A 14,933-nucleotide genomic window follows, 5' to 3' on the forward strand; every position below is an offset into this window, starting at 1 on the left:
CCTTTGATTCGTTCTTGAAAAGAAGAAACTGCTTCTGCGGCTGATGTATACAACGTAATAAACCTTTTTGCGCTTAAAGTATACCGTTTATGTAAATAAGTTATAAAAGCTAAAATAAACCCGTATGCAGCGTCTGATGAAGCTAGCGCTATTCCAACCAATGTGCTATTCCAACCAGTGCGCTGATAGTTACACACTGACTCGCTCCAAGAACGCCTGAAAGTAAGCCTGTTGTTGCATACACTTGCACTAATACCTAGTCTTTATGAAACCTTTTTTTTTTTTAGCTTTTATTACAGAGCTTGTCTAAAATAATACTCGTTTGTTGGATCCATAATAACGCTACCAAAAACCGCCATGTGCTTGGATCAGTTTGTTTGCTGAATTAGTATTTCTACCATACGATTTCCTCAGTAATATTTACCAAAAACGGCATCATTATAAATATCATTTTAAGTTGTTTTAAATCTAGTTTTGCTTAATTTTAAATTGTGAATTATTGTGGTGTACCATTTTCTCACTTTATCAGTAACTTCAACAGTATCTTTGCTAACAACTTTTATTTTTTTTTTGTATATCCATCATTACTGGTATAATATTTTTTTAGAACATCAATCGTTGTGTCTTGATGTTTTTTAATGCTTCATGCATTTGTTCTTCTTTTTTTCTTTAGATTTCACCTCTAATAAAAATATCAACATCATCATAGTTGTCTGGATCAAAAGGAACTTTTTTTAAAGTTTCAAATTCAATCCATATGTCACTTGGAAGTACTATTATTTTTCCGGAAGAACATATTTAGCCATCTTATAGTTTTTCTCACACTATATTTTAGATAGTAACTCTAACCTCTGAACATAACACAAACAAAAAAATGGCTTCAATTCTTTAATCTAGCTATGGAACTTTGCTCAATCCAAACCGTGATCTAATTACAAGGCATGGTTCAAAGGGAGAAGGGCAAATGTCAGTTTTTCCGACCTGTTTGAAAACACTTTTATTTAGTTTGATATCGTCAGCTTATACCATTTGAAAATATTTAAGATATTTTATTATAGAGGATAAATCTTTGACTATATTAGAATAACGTTAAACCTAAAATATTACACTGTAAAACTCCACTAAGGATCCAAGTATGGGCAGTGAATTTTAGACAAAAAAGAACCCGTTGATTCTATAGGAGAGTTATTTAGACACGTATCTAGAATACGTCTTTTTATGAGTTGGTCCTAGTGATGGACCATATATTCCATAAAAATACTTAACAAATTTACATTTTATAAACATAGTTTGGATAAAAAGGTTTTATCTTGTTTTTTACATTATTTTTATTGCAATAAAACGGTCATTACAACGAAGATGATTTGAAATGATGTTCCAATACTTTTTAGATGTAGAAAAAAAGGAAAATTCGTAATTCCAGCTTTCATTTGATAGGTAAGAAATAAAGCCAATTGTATCAATATTACTAAAATTAAAAAATGACTCAGATATCTTACCAATCTGCTATTAATCTCGTTCTTGTACTAAACAAACGCTTACCAGAAATACTAACTAATAATAAAATTAAATTAGAAGAAATAAGATTCGGCTTCATAGAAGCATTGTTAATCAATAAATGCATGTCAGTTATTGCTATTGATTTATCACGATATTTAAATCCATTAGCTATATTTTGCAGAAAGAAGAATCATTGCACATTCAGTCAAAATGAAAATCAAAAAAAAAAATAATAATGATAAAGGTTTTTTTTGTCTGAGTCTGAGATGTCTTAAACCCAACTTTTCAACTCAGAATAAACTAAATAATTTATCAGAGGTTTAAACCTAACTTATCATTGTAAATATTTGAAATCTTTTACCATATAAAGAATACTTGCTTTTACAATGGCACCTTTTTGCTTTGGGATTTAAACATTTTACTAGCAAATGACGGTTGATTGCATACTTCACAATGGTAATTAACATCCTTCACTGCTTTGCTCATTCTGTGAATGAGCAAGTAATGAAGGATTCTGTGAGCAAGCAGTGAAAGATTACGAAAACTATAATAATGTTAAAAAATCTTCTAATAAAACAAACTACAAGGAGTTCAAATGTTTGTGGTGATTTTAAAATAATGGTTTTCATGCTTAGGTTGTATGTTTCTAAAGTTGCACTACTTGTCTCAAACTTAAATATTTTTAGAAAAAATGTAGACATTATGAAAGAGAATATCGTCATAGGTTATAGCAAAGCATTGCAGCATAGAAAAAAGATACTTGGATCAATGGGGCACAGACTTGATGGGAGGCTATATATATTCTTTGGTAAGAGAAGATTAAAGTATTTATAGAAGATAGCGTCAATCATCTTTTAATTTAAATTCATTTATACCATAAGTTTGACAAATGCTTGAGATAACATCAGACTTTCTTTTTAACTTTATTATAATATTGGTAGTCATTAGGTGAAACTTCTTTTTAAAAGATGCTTTACAGTTGGTTAACATAATAAAAAGAATACCTTAAAAAGTATTGATGCTAGCTTAAATCTGGTTTTATTTTTGAAATCAGAACTAAAGATACATTGAAAATACATTTCATCAAAAAGTTTTTATAAACAAACATTACATCTTCCAATTATTAACAAACCAACTCGAGTAACTCCAACTTCAATTACTGCAATAGACAATATATTAACTAATTCATTCTTTGATACTTCTCTAAAGGCAGGAATAATAAAGGCAGATATATCTGATCATTTTCCTATTTTCTTCTCCTTAATACAAGATATAAAATCTAATAATAGTTGCAAAATTAAAACTTATAAAAGAAAAATCAACAAATTTGCTATTCAACAATTTAAAGACTCACTGTCGGCAGAAGAGTGGGATAAGGTATACCATGAATGCAATCTTGGGCACACTAACTCTGCTTATAATAACTTTGAAAAAAATTGCCTAAAAAACTATAATATGCACTTCCCAATTAAAGTAAAATTAATAAAAGAAAGACACTTAAAATGTTCATGGATCACTAAAGGTATTAAAAAATCCTCAAAAAAAACACAAAAACTTTATATTAAATACTTAAAAAATAGAAATGAGGCAAACCTAAATGTTTACAAACAGTATAAAAACTTGTTTGAAAAAATTAAAAAAGTTCAAAGAAAAACTATTACTCAAATAAAATAAAAAACACAAATGGTGATATTAAGAAAACTTGGGATATCATGAAAGAAATAATTGGGATAAAAACCTGCAAAATAAATAGTTTACCTGCTCAAATTGTCATAGATAATAAAGAGTATGACAATAATAATGCAATTTCAGAAAAATATAATAGTTTTTTTTTTCAACATAGGCCCAAATCTAGCTTCAAAAGTCAATTGTCCAAACAATTCATTTGAAACTTATCTAACTAGTGTCAACAACGAATTAATATTTAAAGAACTAAAAAGTGATGAACTCGAAAATGCAATAAACTCTCTTAAAGCAAACAAGTCTCCAGGTATAGATGACATTTGCAGTAATATCGTCGTTAATGTCTTTTCGAAGATACGCAAACCTATTTTCAAAATATTTAAATCATCAATTACAACTGGAACTGTACCAGATAAATTAAAGGTAGTTAAAATTGTACCTATTTTTAAAACCGGTGAAACATTTCTAATAAACAGTTACAGACCAATCTAAATACTTCCAACCTTTTCTAAAATACTTGAACAAATAATCTACAATAGATTATATGAATACCTAATTCAAAACAAATTCTTAAATAAAAAACAACTCGGCTTTCAAGCACAGCACTCAACAGAACATGCAATTTTAGATTTAGTTAATAGCATAAGTGATTCTTTTAATAAAAAGCAATTTGTATTAGGAACTTTTATAGACCTATCCAAAGTATTTGACACAATTAATCATGATATCTTACTCAAAAAAATGGAAAAATACGGAACAAAAAATACTAGCCTAGATTGGTTTAAAAGTTATCTGTGCAACAGACAACAATGTGTTATTTCGAACGATAATAAATATTCTAGTTTACTAAAAATAAAATTTTTAGTAAATTAGAATATTTAAGGAGTTCCCCAAGGTTCCATTCTTGGTCCTTTTTTATTTTTAAATTACATTAACGATCTTCCACAATCACTAAAAAAACTCGATGCAATAATGTTTGCTGATGACACAAATTTATTTTATTCATCAGCACCAATTGAAAATCTCTTTGAATCTGCGAACAATTACCTTGAGAGTCTAAACATTTGGTTTAAAGTAAATAAATTATCTTTAAATCAAGAAAAAACAAAATACATCTTGTTTCATTCCAATAAAAATAAATGAAAAAGTATCAAAAAGTATCGGCATACTTTACAAAGTCATAACTATACTTTCCCAGGAGAATCTGAAAATTCTCTACTTTTCTTATATACAAAGTTATCTAACATATGCTAATATTGCCTGGGAAAGTATAAATAAATCTAAATTAAGTTCTCTATATACAAACCAAAAACATGCATCATGATTGATTTATAATAAAAATAAATTCACTCATACCGATCCTTTACTTAAAAACTTGAATGCTTTAAATATCTATCAAATTAACATCTACCAAAATGTTTTATTTATGCTCAAATAAAAGCTCGGACTTTTCCCAACTCATTTTACTAATAACTTTTTTTAAACCAACGCCAACAGATATATCACACGAGGAACCGGAAAATTTACACTGCACATAAAAAAAACAAAATTTTCGAGATTTTCAATTGTATACCGTGGCCCCTATTTATACAACAAAACAATACCTCAAAATATAGAACTTACTAAATTGGATAATCTTATTGCCCTGAAGAAAAAACTAAAAGATCTCATAATTAAAAAAAACAATTTTATCGATATGTATTAAAGATAAAAGAACAATTTAAGATATAAAAATAAATAAATAAAAAAGAAATAAAACATAAATTAAAAAAATAAAAATAATAAAAATTGTTAGTAACTATACATAGTAAAATATTACTGAACAGTAGACCTCAAAAATTAATGTGTGTTTTATAGATTTACTCTTTAAATTTTTAGTTTATTTTGTATTTTAAACGTTCTCGATGAAAAGACTTTTCTTATTCTTCTGCGAGTTTCCTTACAACTAGATAGTACTACTAATATATGTTAATATATATTTTCAACAAATAATATATATTTTCAACGACAACGACAAGTAAGTCCCTAGTAGCCCTGTGGTGCGACGGACTTGCGTATATTTTTTAAATGCATGAGTTAGTAGCCAGCACTTTATATAATCAACCACGAATTTTTAAGTTTATTATTTTAACTCGCAGAGTCAAAATGTCAAACGCGCATGCGTAAAACAGCATTGTTAATATTTGTGGTGGACATTTATATAAACTGGAGACATGTAAATATTATTTGTTTTTGAAATATCTAATAATGACTGTATTAAAAAAACAAAAAAACAAAAAAAAACAAAAAAAACAAAGTATATCAACTGAACGACACAAAAATAAATATAGAAAATGATAACGTTATTAAAGATAAGTTGGCTGAACTTGAAGATAGGAGTCGCAGAAATAATTTGAGATTTAATGGTATAGAAGAAAAAGAAATTGAAACCTGGCAAGAAACTGAAAGTAAAATAAGAGAAATTTTAAAAACTAAATTGGGTTTAAATGGTAATATCGAAATTGAGAGAGCCCATAGAGTTGGAAAAAAGGTGATGGGTGTTAAAAGAATAAATAGAACTATTGTTGTAAAATTTTTAAACTATAAAGACAAGAACGCGATTTTGGATAAGTTCGTAAAGGCAAAACTCTGGAATGAAAATTTGTTTATAAATGAAGATTTTAGCGAACGTCCTATGGAAATAAGAAGAAAGTTATTCGCAGAAGCAAAGGAGCTACGAAGTAAAGGAAAGTATGCTAAGGTTACTTATAACAAATTATTCACACGCGATTTTAAGTAAATTTTTTTTTTTTTTTCAATTCATAGTTATAAAATTATTTAAATTCTGAAATGGATTCAAACCAACTAAATTTTGAGTCAATTTCATTTAACTTTTTTCAAATTAATGATTTTTTACTTGATAATGAATCCGGTCCTGACATAAATTATTTTAGTGAAGCAAGTGCTCTGCAAAACTGCTCTTATTTTTATAACAATGAATTGAAAGATTATCTTAATAGGGATTTTCTTAATGTTGTTCATTTTAATATAAGAAGTTTAAAAAAAAACTTTGATACTTTTCATAGTAATATAGAAGAAACTTCTAATATTTTTAACATAATATGCATTACAGAGACATGGTGCAGTTCTGATGATGTTAAAAACTCAAATCTCCACCTTCCAGGTTTTAATTTAATTTCTTTAGCGCGTAAAAATAAAAAGCAAGGTGGTGGCATTCTTTTTTACGTGAATGAATACTTGCGGTTTATTAACAGGCCAGACTTAAGCATTTCTGATGGCGATAAAGAGGTTTTAAGTATTGAAATTTTAACTAAAAATGCCAAAAATATAATTTTAAGTTGTTGTTATCGCCCACCAAATGGCGTAATTGAGGATTTTAATGCCTTTTTACATAATGATTAATTAAAAAAAGTTCACATGAAAAGAAATTAAACTACATAATTGGTGATTTTAATTTAAACTGTTTTGAATACCACACTAATACTAACATTAAAAAGTTTTACAATGACATTTTCGAAATTGGAGCGATACCGTTAATAAATAAGCCTACCAGAATATCATGAACATCAGCCTCTATATTAGATAATATAATTACAACTGACGTTTTTAACTTATCTTTAAAAAAAGGTATTATTAAAATTGACGTCTCTGATCACTTTCCCATTTTTTTCTCCATAAACACAAACATCAAATAAATTCTACACCATAATAAACCTTTCATCAAACGTTTTTTTACGGAAGCGAATTGCTCTGCTTTTAAGGAACAATTATCTTTACTTTATTGGAAACATTCTAATGATTCTAATGATGCTAATTTAGCTTATAATTCGTTTTTAAAAACATTTTTTGAAATTTATGATATTAATTTTCCTAAACATAAAATACTAAAAAAAAAAAAAATATTTCACGTCACCATGGATTACAAAAGATCTCAGAAAAAGTTCTAAAGTTAAGCAAAAGTTGTATATAAAGTATTTAAAAACGAGAACATTAGAAAGTAAAACAATTTATAAGAATTACGCTAAAAAATTTGAAATGCAAAGAAAAAATTTAAAAAAAAGATACTACATAAATTTACTAGAAAAATATAAAGATAATTCAAAGCAAACATGGCAAGTTTTAAGATAAATTACAGGCAATAAGAAATTGAAAGCTAGCTCTTTACCTAAAGCTATTAAAATTGATAATAAAATATTTGATGATCCAGGAGTGGTAGCTAATAAAATGAATGAATTCTTTACTTCAGTTGGACCAAATTTAGCAAAAAAAATTTCAAACATAAACAAAACAATAAACAGATGTAGTTTTCCTTTAATATCTTATCTAAATTCTTTTGAATTGTCTTTTGATGAATTTGATAGAGCTTTTAAAATGCTAAAGTTAAATAGAGCAGTCGGTCCTGATGATATCAATGGAAACATTGTCATTGATTCATATGATATCATAAAAAATATCCTTTTTAAAATATTTAAATGTTCAATTCAACAAGGAATTTTTCCTGATGAATTAAAAATAGCTAGAGTTTCACCAATATTTAAAGGTGGAGACTTACTTAATGTTAGTAATTACCGTCCAATATCTGTTCTCTCTGTTTTCTCAAAGATTATAGAGAGAATTCTTAATAATTAAATTTTTAATCATCTTTCTCAAAATAATATCCTATACAAAAATCAATATGGGTTTAAAAAAAATAACTCCACTGAACACGCTATACTCCAAATAACACAATATATTACTGAATCATTTGAAAGTTCCAAATTTACTTTACCCAGCAAACATGTCAGCGTTGAATCAACGTTGAAAACCGGTCGCGGCGTAGAAAAAGCGTTACAGTCACAAAAACAACGCGCTTTCAACGTTGAATCAATGTTTGTTATTGTATACTAAATTGCGGTAAATTTAAACGTTGAATAAGCGTTGAAATTGTAACGTAATTTAGCTTCTCAAAATAAGACGTTTATTCAACGTGGAATCAACTTACGCAAAAAGCCATTTTAAAGACGATTCAAAATCTATGCTTCATCAACGTTAAAAATAAACCGCTTTTTAAACGTCACATTTTCAACGTTGAATAAGCGTATAAATATCAACTTATATTATCTTCTCAAAAAACCGCGTTTATTCAACGTTGAATAAAAGTACGCAAATAATCACTGTAAAAACGTCGCAAAGTTGAAGGTTTACCAAAGTTAGACATAAGCTGCTTTTTCAACGTATTTAAGCTATTTATGAAACAACGCTTATTCAACGTTACATATACCAACGTTGAAAATGTGGTAGTTAAAAAACGTTGAAAAAGTGTTATTTTGCCAACGTTAATTAAACGTTGTTTTGACAACGTTGAGGAAGTGACACATTGAAAATTATTGTCTCATTAACTAGCCATTACAAAAATAATTTGCCGTAAAGAAAAGGCAACTAAAACTTAATAGAATACATGCAGATGGTATAAAAAAAATATTTTGATAAAGTTATGTTTTATAACTTCTTTTTATTGCGGCTAATTTAAAACTTTTAGATTTTGCATCAAATTGTATATAATATACATAAATCTCAGAGTATATTCGGTTTATTCAGGTTATTTTTGTTGATGATTTATTTATTTGAAAATGACCATTTTAATAAATTGCAAAGTTGTATTAAATATGTTATTTCTAAGTTCAAAATAGCACTTAATTTTAATAAGATTCAGATGTTTTAAGTAATATCAAAATTAATAAAACATAATAAGTCAGACTAAATTTAGTCTGTTCACAGACTAATTTTTTTATTTATTTGAAAAACTTTAAACACCTTACCCTAATTATCAAGCAAATATTCAGTATAAAATCTTCGACCAATAATGAAAGTATGCATTATTAAGTTTTTTTTATATAAAAACACGTTTGGATATGAAACTTTATTTCCATTTTTTTGAAAAACTTCTAATTTTAATAGGAAAAGTATTAAGTCCTAATTATAGAGTTGGTGTTGTATATTTAATTCTAACATTTATTTTTTATCATACATTTTTAATTATTTTAATAATATGTATTTATGCATATATATTTGGGTAAATTTATGAATATATATAAAAGAAATATATACATTTTATATATGTATATATAATGTTTATATTTCTAGTCCTAATTTTAGAGTTAGTGTTGTATATATAATTCTAACATTTATTATTTATCACATACCTTTGATATGCATTTTTATTTATTTTAATATTATGTATTAATGCATTTAATTATGAATATATATATATATATATATATATATATATATATATATATATATATATATATATATATCAGAAATATATACATATATATATATATATATATATATATATACATATATATACATACATTTTATATATATACATATATATATATATATGTGTGTGTATATGTATTTTTATATATATATATATATGTATATATAATATATACATATATATATATATATATATATATATATATATATATATATATATATATATATACATATAAACATATATATTTGTTTATAAATGTATATATATATATATATATATATATATATATATTTGTATATATATATATATGTATATATACATATATATATACATACATTATATATATATATATATATATATATATATATATATATATATATATATATACATATATATATTATATGTATATATATGTGTGTATATGTATATATATATATATATTATATATATATATATGTATATATACATATATATATACATATAAACATATATATTTGTTTATAAATGTATATATATATATATATATATATATATATATATATATATATATATATATATATATATATATATACTATATATATATATATATATATATATATATATATATATATATATATATATATATATATATATATATATATATATATATATATATATATAATATAAACATATATGTATATATAAATATATATATATTTACTATTATATATATTTATATATATATGTAAATAAAACAAATTATGGTTTTTTTTTAGATGATCTATTACAATGACTTAACAATCTTGGGCTGAAGTTGTTTATTTAAAAAACAGATTGAAGCAGAGGCTGTTGCTCTATGTTGTTGGGTAGAAGATGGTTGGTTATTTTTGTCAACTGGTGTTCATGCAATGAAAGCTGCCTATAATAGTTTTCCAATTGATTATTCATGGAACAAGCTTAGAGTTAAAAAATTTAAAGTTACTGGAGGTCATTAAATTTTACAGTACTCATTGCTATTTTAATTGTTTTATATGAATAAAAAAACTGTTATAGTTTTATATTAATGGTGAAGTACTATATCAAATAAAGTTCTATAATTAACGGTGAAGTACTATATCAAATAAACATCTAATAAGTCTTATTTTTATTTTGGGATAAGTAAAATTTTGAATCTGTTTATTGTATTATGATTGCCTAGATATATATCGTAATCTGTTTGCACTGGGTCTACGTTTTAGTTTTTACATTTTTGTTTATATTTGTTTTGCTTACTTATAAGTATCTATTATTAGATAAAAAAGTAGGCGAAGGATTTAATTTTACAACTACAGAGGACTCCAAAAAAGAATGAAAGTAATTATGTTAGTGAATGATTGTGTTTCTCTTTGCATTTAACTTTTTATATGGTGAAGAATAAATAAAACTTAATAATAACTATTAGTCATATCTGATTTTAATAATACTGTTTAAATTTTTTTGACATATGATAATTTGATTTTAGGTGTAAGTTTATTAAGTAAATCTGGTGGATCAAAGATAGAGAAATGATATGGTTTTAACTGGTTTCCATCTTATGAACAAAGTACATTATATGATTTAAATTGATAGTTTATAGTTACAACTATTCAAGTAAGTTTAATTTAGTCAATTTATGTATGGAATTGTGACTATTTTTAATTGTAAAATTTGACTTCCATAAAATGTATATGTCTATATTTATATATATATATATATATATATATATATATATATATATATATATATATATATATATATATATATATATATATATATGATATATATATATATATATATGTATATATATGTATATATATATATATATATATATATTTATATATATCTATATATACGTATATATATATATATGTATATACATATATATATATATGTATATACGTATATATATATCAGACCTTCCAACCTTTTTTTTTTAAAACCTTGAGATTCATTAAAAAAAACCTTGAGATTTACACAAAAACCTTGGGAAGCGTAAAATTAAAAAAAAAGGGCTTTTTTTCGAACAAGAAAAATTAAAATAGAATGAAAAGTTACATTTTATAAATAAATAAATAATATTTATTCATTATGTTTAGCATTGTACATTTTTGTTGCTTTTTTTGATGTTTTTAACAGCTGTTCAGATGGTTTCCACTTAAAACACGGTATAGTAGCCTCAGGAAACATTGTTTTCATAGCTAAAATACTTGATAATGTCCCATCCAACTGTAATGCTGATCTCTCAAGACATTTGTTTTTTTTTTACAATACTAAACAATCGTTCTAACTCAGCGTTACTGTGGGGAATATTAAGAACAATTTCAACTAATTTTGGTAGCAGTTTAAAATGTTTAACTAATGTGTTGGGAATAACCATTTTTGAAATATGGTACCATAAAATGTCAATTCTGTAGTGAAACAAAGGTTCACCTCCAATATCATCAAGAATCTTTTCAGGTATCTTAGCTTCCTCAAAAACATTATCAAAATCATTGTTCTTTAAAATCTGATAATCGCTAAACTCCTCATACAATTCATCAGGTTTGATACCATTCATCAAGTGTGGGAACCGGTCATAAAAATACTGAACTTGCTCCCACTTCGAGTTTTCACGGTCTAAAACATCCACCCAACCAGCATTAACAATTAAATCGTCGTTAAGAGGAAATTTGTGCTTAATATATTTAAGAGACGACTTAAAAAAATAGTAAGCAGCATCATCAAAATTCTTTTGTTTTTGTGAAATATCTCCTGTTTCAAAGAGTTGCCTGAGTTTTTGTTTTGTTAGAACTCCAAGATAAATATCTTGCGTATCAATATAATTTTTTGAATCTTCTAAGTCTATTTCTAAAACCGATGAAATGTTTTTCAGTTTGTTTGGTAGAATAATGCGCTTAGCCAGCTTTTTGCCTAGACTTTCCATTGCTGATTTTAGACAATGAATTGTTGGCTCTTCTCGCTGCAACAGTAGATTGAAATGTAAAAACAAAGGTAATGCTGAAGTTAGAAAAAGTGTTGCTGGTTTCAAAATTGGATTATGAAATTTGTCATATAAACGCTTAAACCTTTCATCAGCAAAACTTTCACTTGAAAAATAAGCTTTCAGGCTTGTATACTTGACAATAGCTCTTGAAATACATTTCTCTAAAGATAGCCATCTAACTGATAGATGTTTTAGAATGCCTTGATATTCTTGATTACAAAATTCAAAATACTCTCTCAATTTGCCTTTTTTTGTTTTGCACTCTTATCAAACCAATAGTACAAATCAATCATAAGATTTTAGACATTTAATCCAATATAATCACAAAAAACATCATGTGCTTTACTAGCAGCTAAGTGTGCAAGATGACAATGGCAGCCATCAATAAAGATATTATTATTTTTTTCTAAAAATCTTGATGCAATCATAGAGTTTGTATTATCAACACTTAAACTTATGCAATTTTCCCATGGAATTTCATATACTTCGAATTTTTTTCTATAGAAGAAAAGATAACAGCAGCATTTGCACAATCAACTCCAGATGTTAAGCACATATCAAAGAAATGACATGTTATTGTTTTTGAGCGGTTAGCATCAAATATTTTGATACATATAGGATTCATCTTATCAATGCCAAAGTCATTCGATCCATCTGTGCCTAAGGAATATGGATGAACTTTACAATGTTCTACAATGTAATTTCGACAATGCGGAGCAAATGATTCGTTTATAATAGCCATTGTTTTAGTTCGACTTGCTGCATACCTCTTGGCTATTTTACTGTCTGGAAAAACCTCTTTAAATAGAGATGTAAGATGATCGGAGGTGGCTAAAGAAATGTTGTGCTGAACCAAAAAATTTGTTACCATGACTTCAGCATTAATTACTTGATTATCTAATGTTGTGTAAGTTTTTAAAAAGTTATTTAAAGAAGTTTGCTTTTTTAATGCAATAACATTTGCTTTGTGACTGTTTTTTTTGCAATGATCAGATACATCTTTAACTCCTTGATGATGACAAGTTAGTTTTTTAACACACGGAACACAGTAAAATTGGTAAATATTACCTTTAACAGCCCTAACAGGGTAATCTTGGCACCATGTTGAGTTAAATTTGCATTTATATGTTTGCTTTGACGCCATTTCTTAAAATTCGGATTTAATTTATAAAAAAACTCATGTTTAAATCTATTTATTAGTTGGAGCCGGTTTTATGATCTGTTTTGATCACTTAATATTCATTAGTTTTTGATGTAATCACAATCTTTTTCAGAATATATATTGTTATTATTTTAACCTAAAATATTTAGAGTAAATTGAAAAAAAAAGTTCTTCGGAAAATTTTTAAAATTTACCGTGAGAATTTTGGTTCAACCGTGAGACCGTGAGGTTTGTTATAAAACCGTGAGTCTCACGGTAAAACCGTGAGAGTTGGAAGGTCTGTATATATATATGTATACATAGATATATATATAAATATATAGATATATATATATGTATATATATATATGTATATATATATATGTATATATATATATATATATATATATATATATATATATATATACACGTATAGCATTAACATTTTTGATAAATTCAGAACTCTAACAATAAAAACCAAATTATTTACATTGGAATCTATATAACTTCAAAAATTGTATGTTTTTTTTAAATTTGATTGTAATCAAGGAAAAAAATATTTATAATTTTTTTTAAATCATTGTAAAAGTAACTCTATTAAATGAAATAAGCTATTTTACAATTATTTTAGATTTCAAAATTGCCCATATATATTTTCAACAGGGTTAAGGTCTGGACTTTGTGGCGGCCATTTAAGGATGTTAGCTTTACTTTTTTTAAGAACTGTTGTGTCGCTTTGCATGTGTGTTTAGGGTCGTTGTCATGGTGAAAAAAAATTTGCTATCAATTCTTAAACGGATTGACATTAATTTTTTGAAAGCCAATCAACATACAACTTCCCTGTGATTATACATTCAACATTCACCAGTCGTCCCACACTATTTGAATCAAAACATCCCCGAGCCATAGGCGAACCACCTCCATGCTAGACTATTTTTGTAAAATTTCTATCCAAGAGTGCATCACAAGGTCTGCGCCAAACTCTTTGTCGTTTTTTAAGCCAAGTATTTGACATTTATTCTTATCAGTCTATAACACTAAGTTCCAAAAGAGGTTTACTTTTCTGGAGAAGGTTTATTTAAACCACCTAAATTATTAAACCACTTAAATTAAGTCTTCTCTGTACAGTTCAATAGAAAACATTTAATTTAAGATTTTCAACAATCTGCCTTTAGGTTATTGTTGAATTTTTTTTTTTATCAGTGCAATTAAGATATTGGTTATTGTTAAAGTATTAATGGGGCGACCAAGTCTTTTCTGATTTTCAGCAGAACCAGCTGTTTCATACTTTATACACATCTTCCTAACACCACTTACTGATATTTGATATTTTTCATCACATTGCTTGTAGGTTAGGCCCTTTTTTT

General features: G+C 25.9%; 1 protein-coding gene and 1 long non-coding RNA gene across 3 annotated transcripts in view; both read left to right on the plus strand.

Moving 5' to 3' along the window:
• Positions 1-1,928: 1,928 nt before the first annotated feature.
• LOC136081176 (uncharacterized) lies at positions 1,929-5,962 on the plus strand. Its single transcript, XM_065798473.1, has 3 exons — positions 1,929-1,956; positions 3,344-3,490; positions 5,514-5,962. The coding sequence occupies exons 1-3, from the start codon at positions 1,929-1,931 to the stop codon at positions 5,960-5,962; spliced, it is 624 nt and encodes a 207-aa protein (XP_065654545.1).
• Positions 5,963-10,203: 4,241 nt separating this feature from the next.
• LOC136081635 (uncharacterized) overlaps positions 10,204-14,933 on the plus strand; it is a 7,220-nt gene continuing 2,490 nt past the window's right edge. For both annotated transcript variants that reach the window (XR_010638967.1, XR_010638966.1), the window contains exons 1-3: positions 10,204-10,411; positions 10,717-10,785; positions 10,926-11,053. This is a non-coding gene — a long non-coding RNA (uncharacterized LOC136081635). The remainder of the gene's footprint in view (positions 10,412-10,716; positions 10,786-10,925; positions 11,054-14,933) is intronic.

The sequence above is a fragment of the Hydra vulgaris genome, chromosome 06 (assembly GCF_038396675.1).
Source record: "Hydra vulgaris chromosome 06, alternate assembly HydraT2T_AEP".
Lineage (NCBI taxonomy): Eukaryota > Metazoa > Cnidaria > Hydrozoa > Anthoathecata > Hydridae > Hydra > Hydra vulgaris.

Coding starts and splice junctions, on each gene's coding strand:
- LOC136081176 (XM_065798473.1), top strand. CDS start 1,929: ATGACGGTTGATTGCATACTTCACAATG. Junction 1,957..3,343: donor TGATTGCATACTTCACAATG/GTAATTAACATC, acceptor TTTTCAACATAG/GCCCAAATCTAGCTTCAAAA. Junction 3,491..5,513: donor TAAAGCAAACAAGTCTCCAG/GTATAGATGACA, acceptor AAATAAATATAG/AAAATGATAACGTTATTAAA.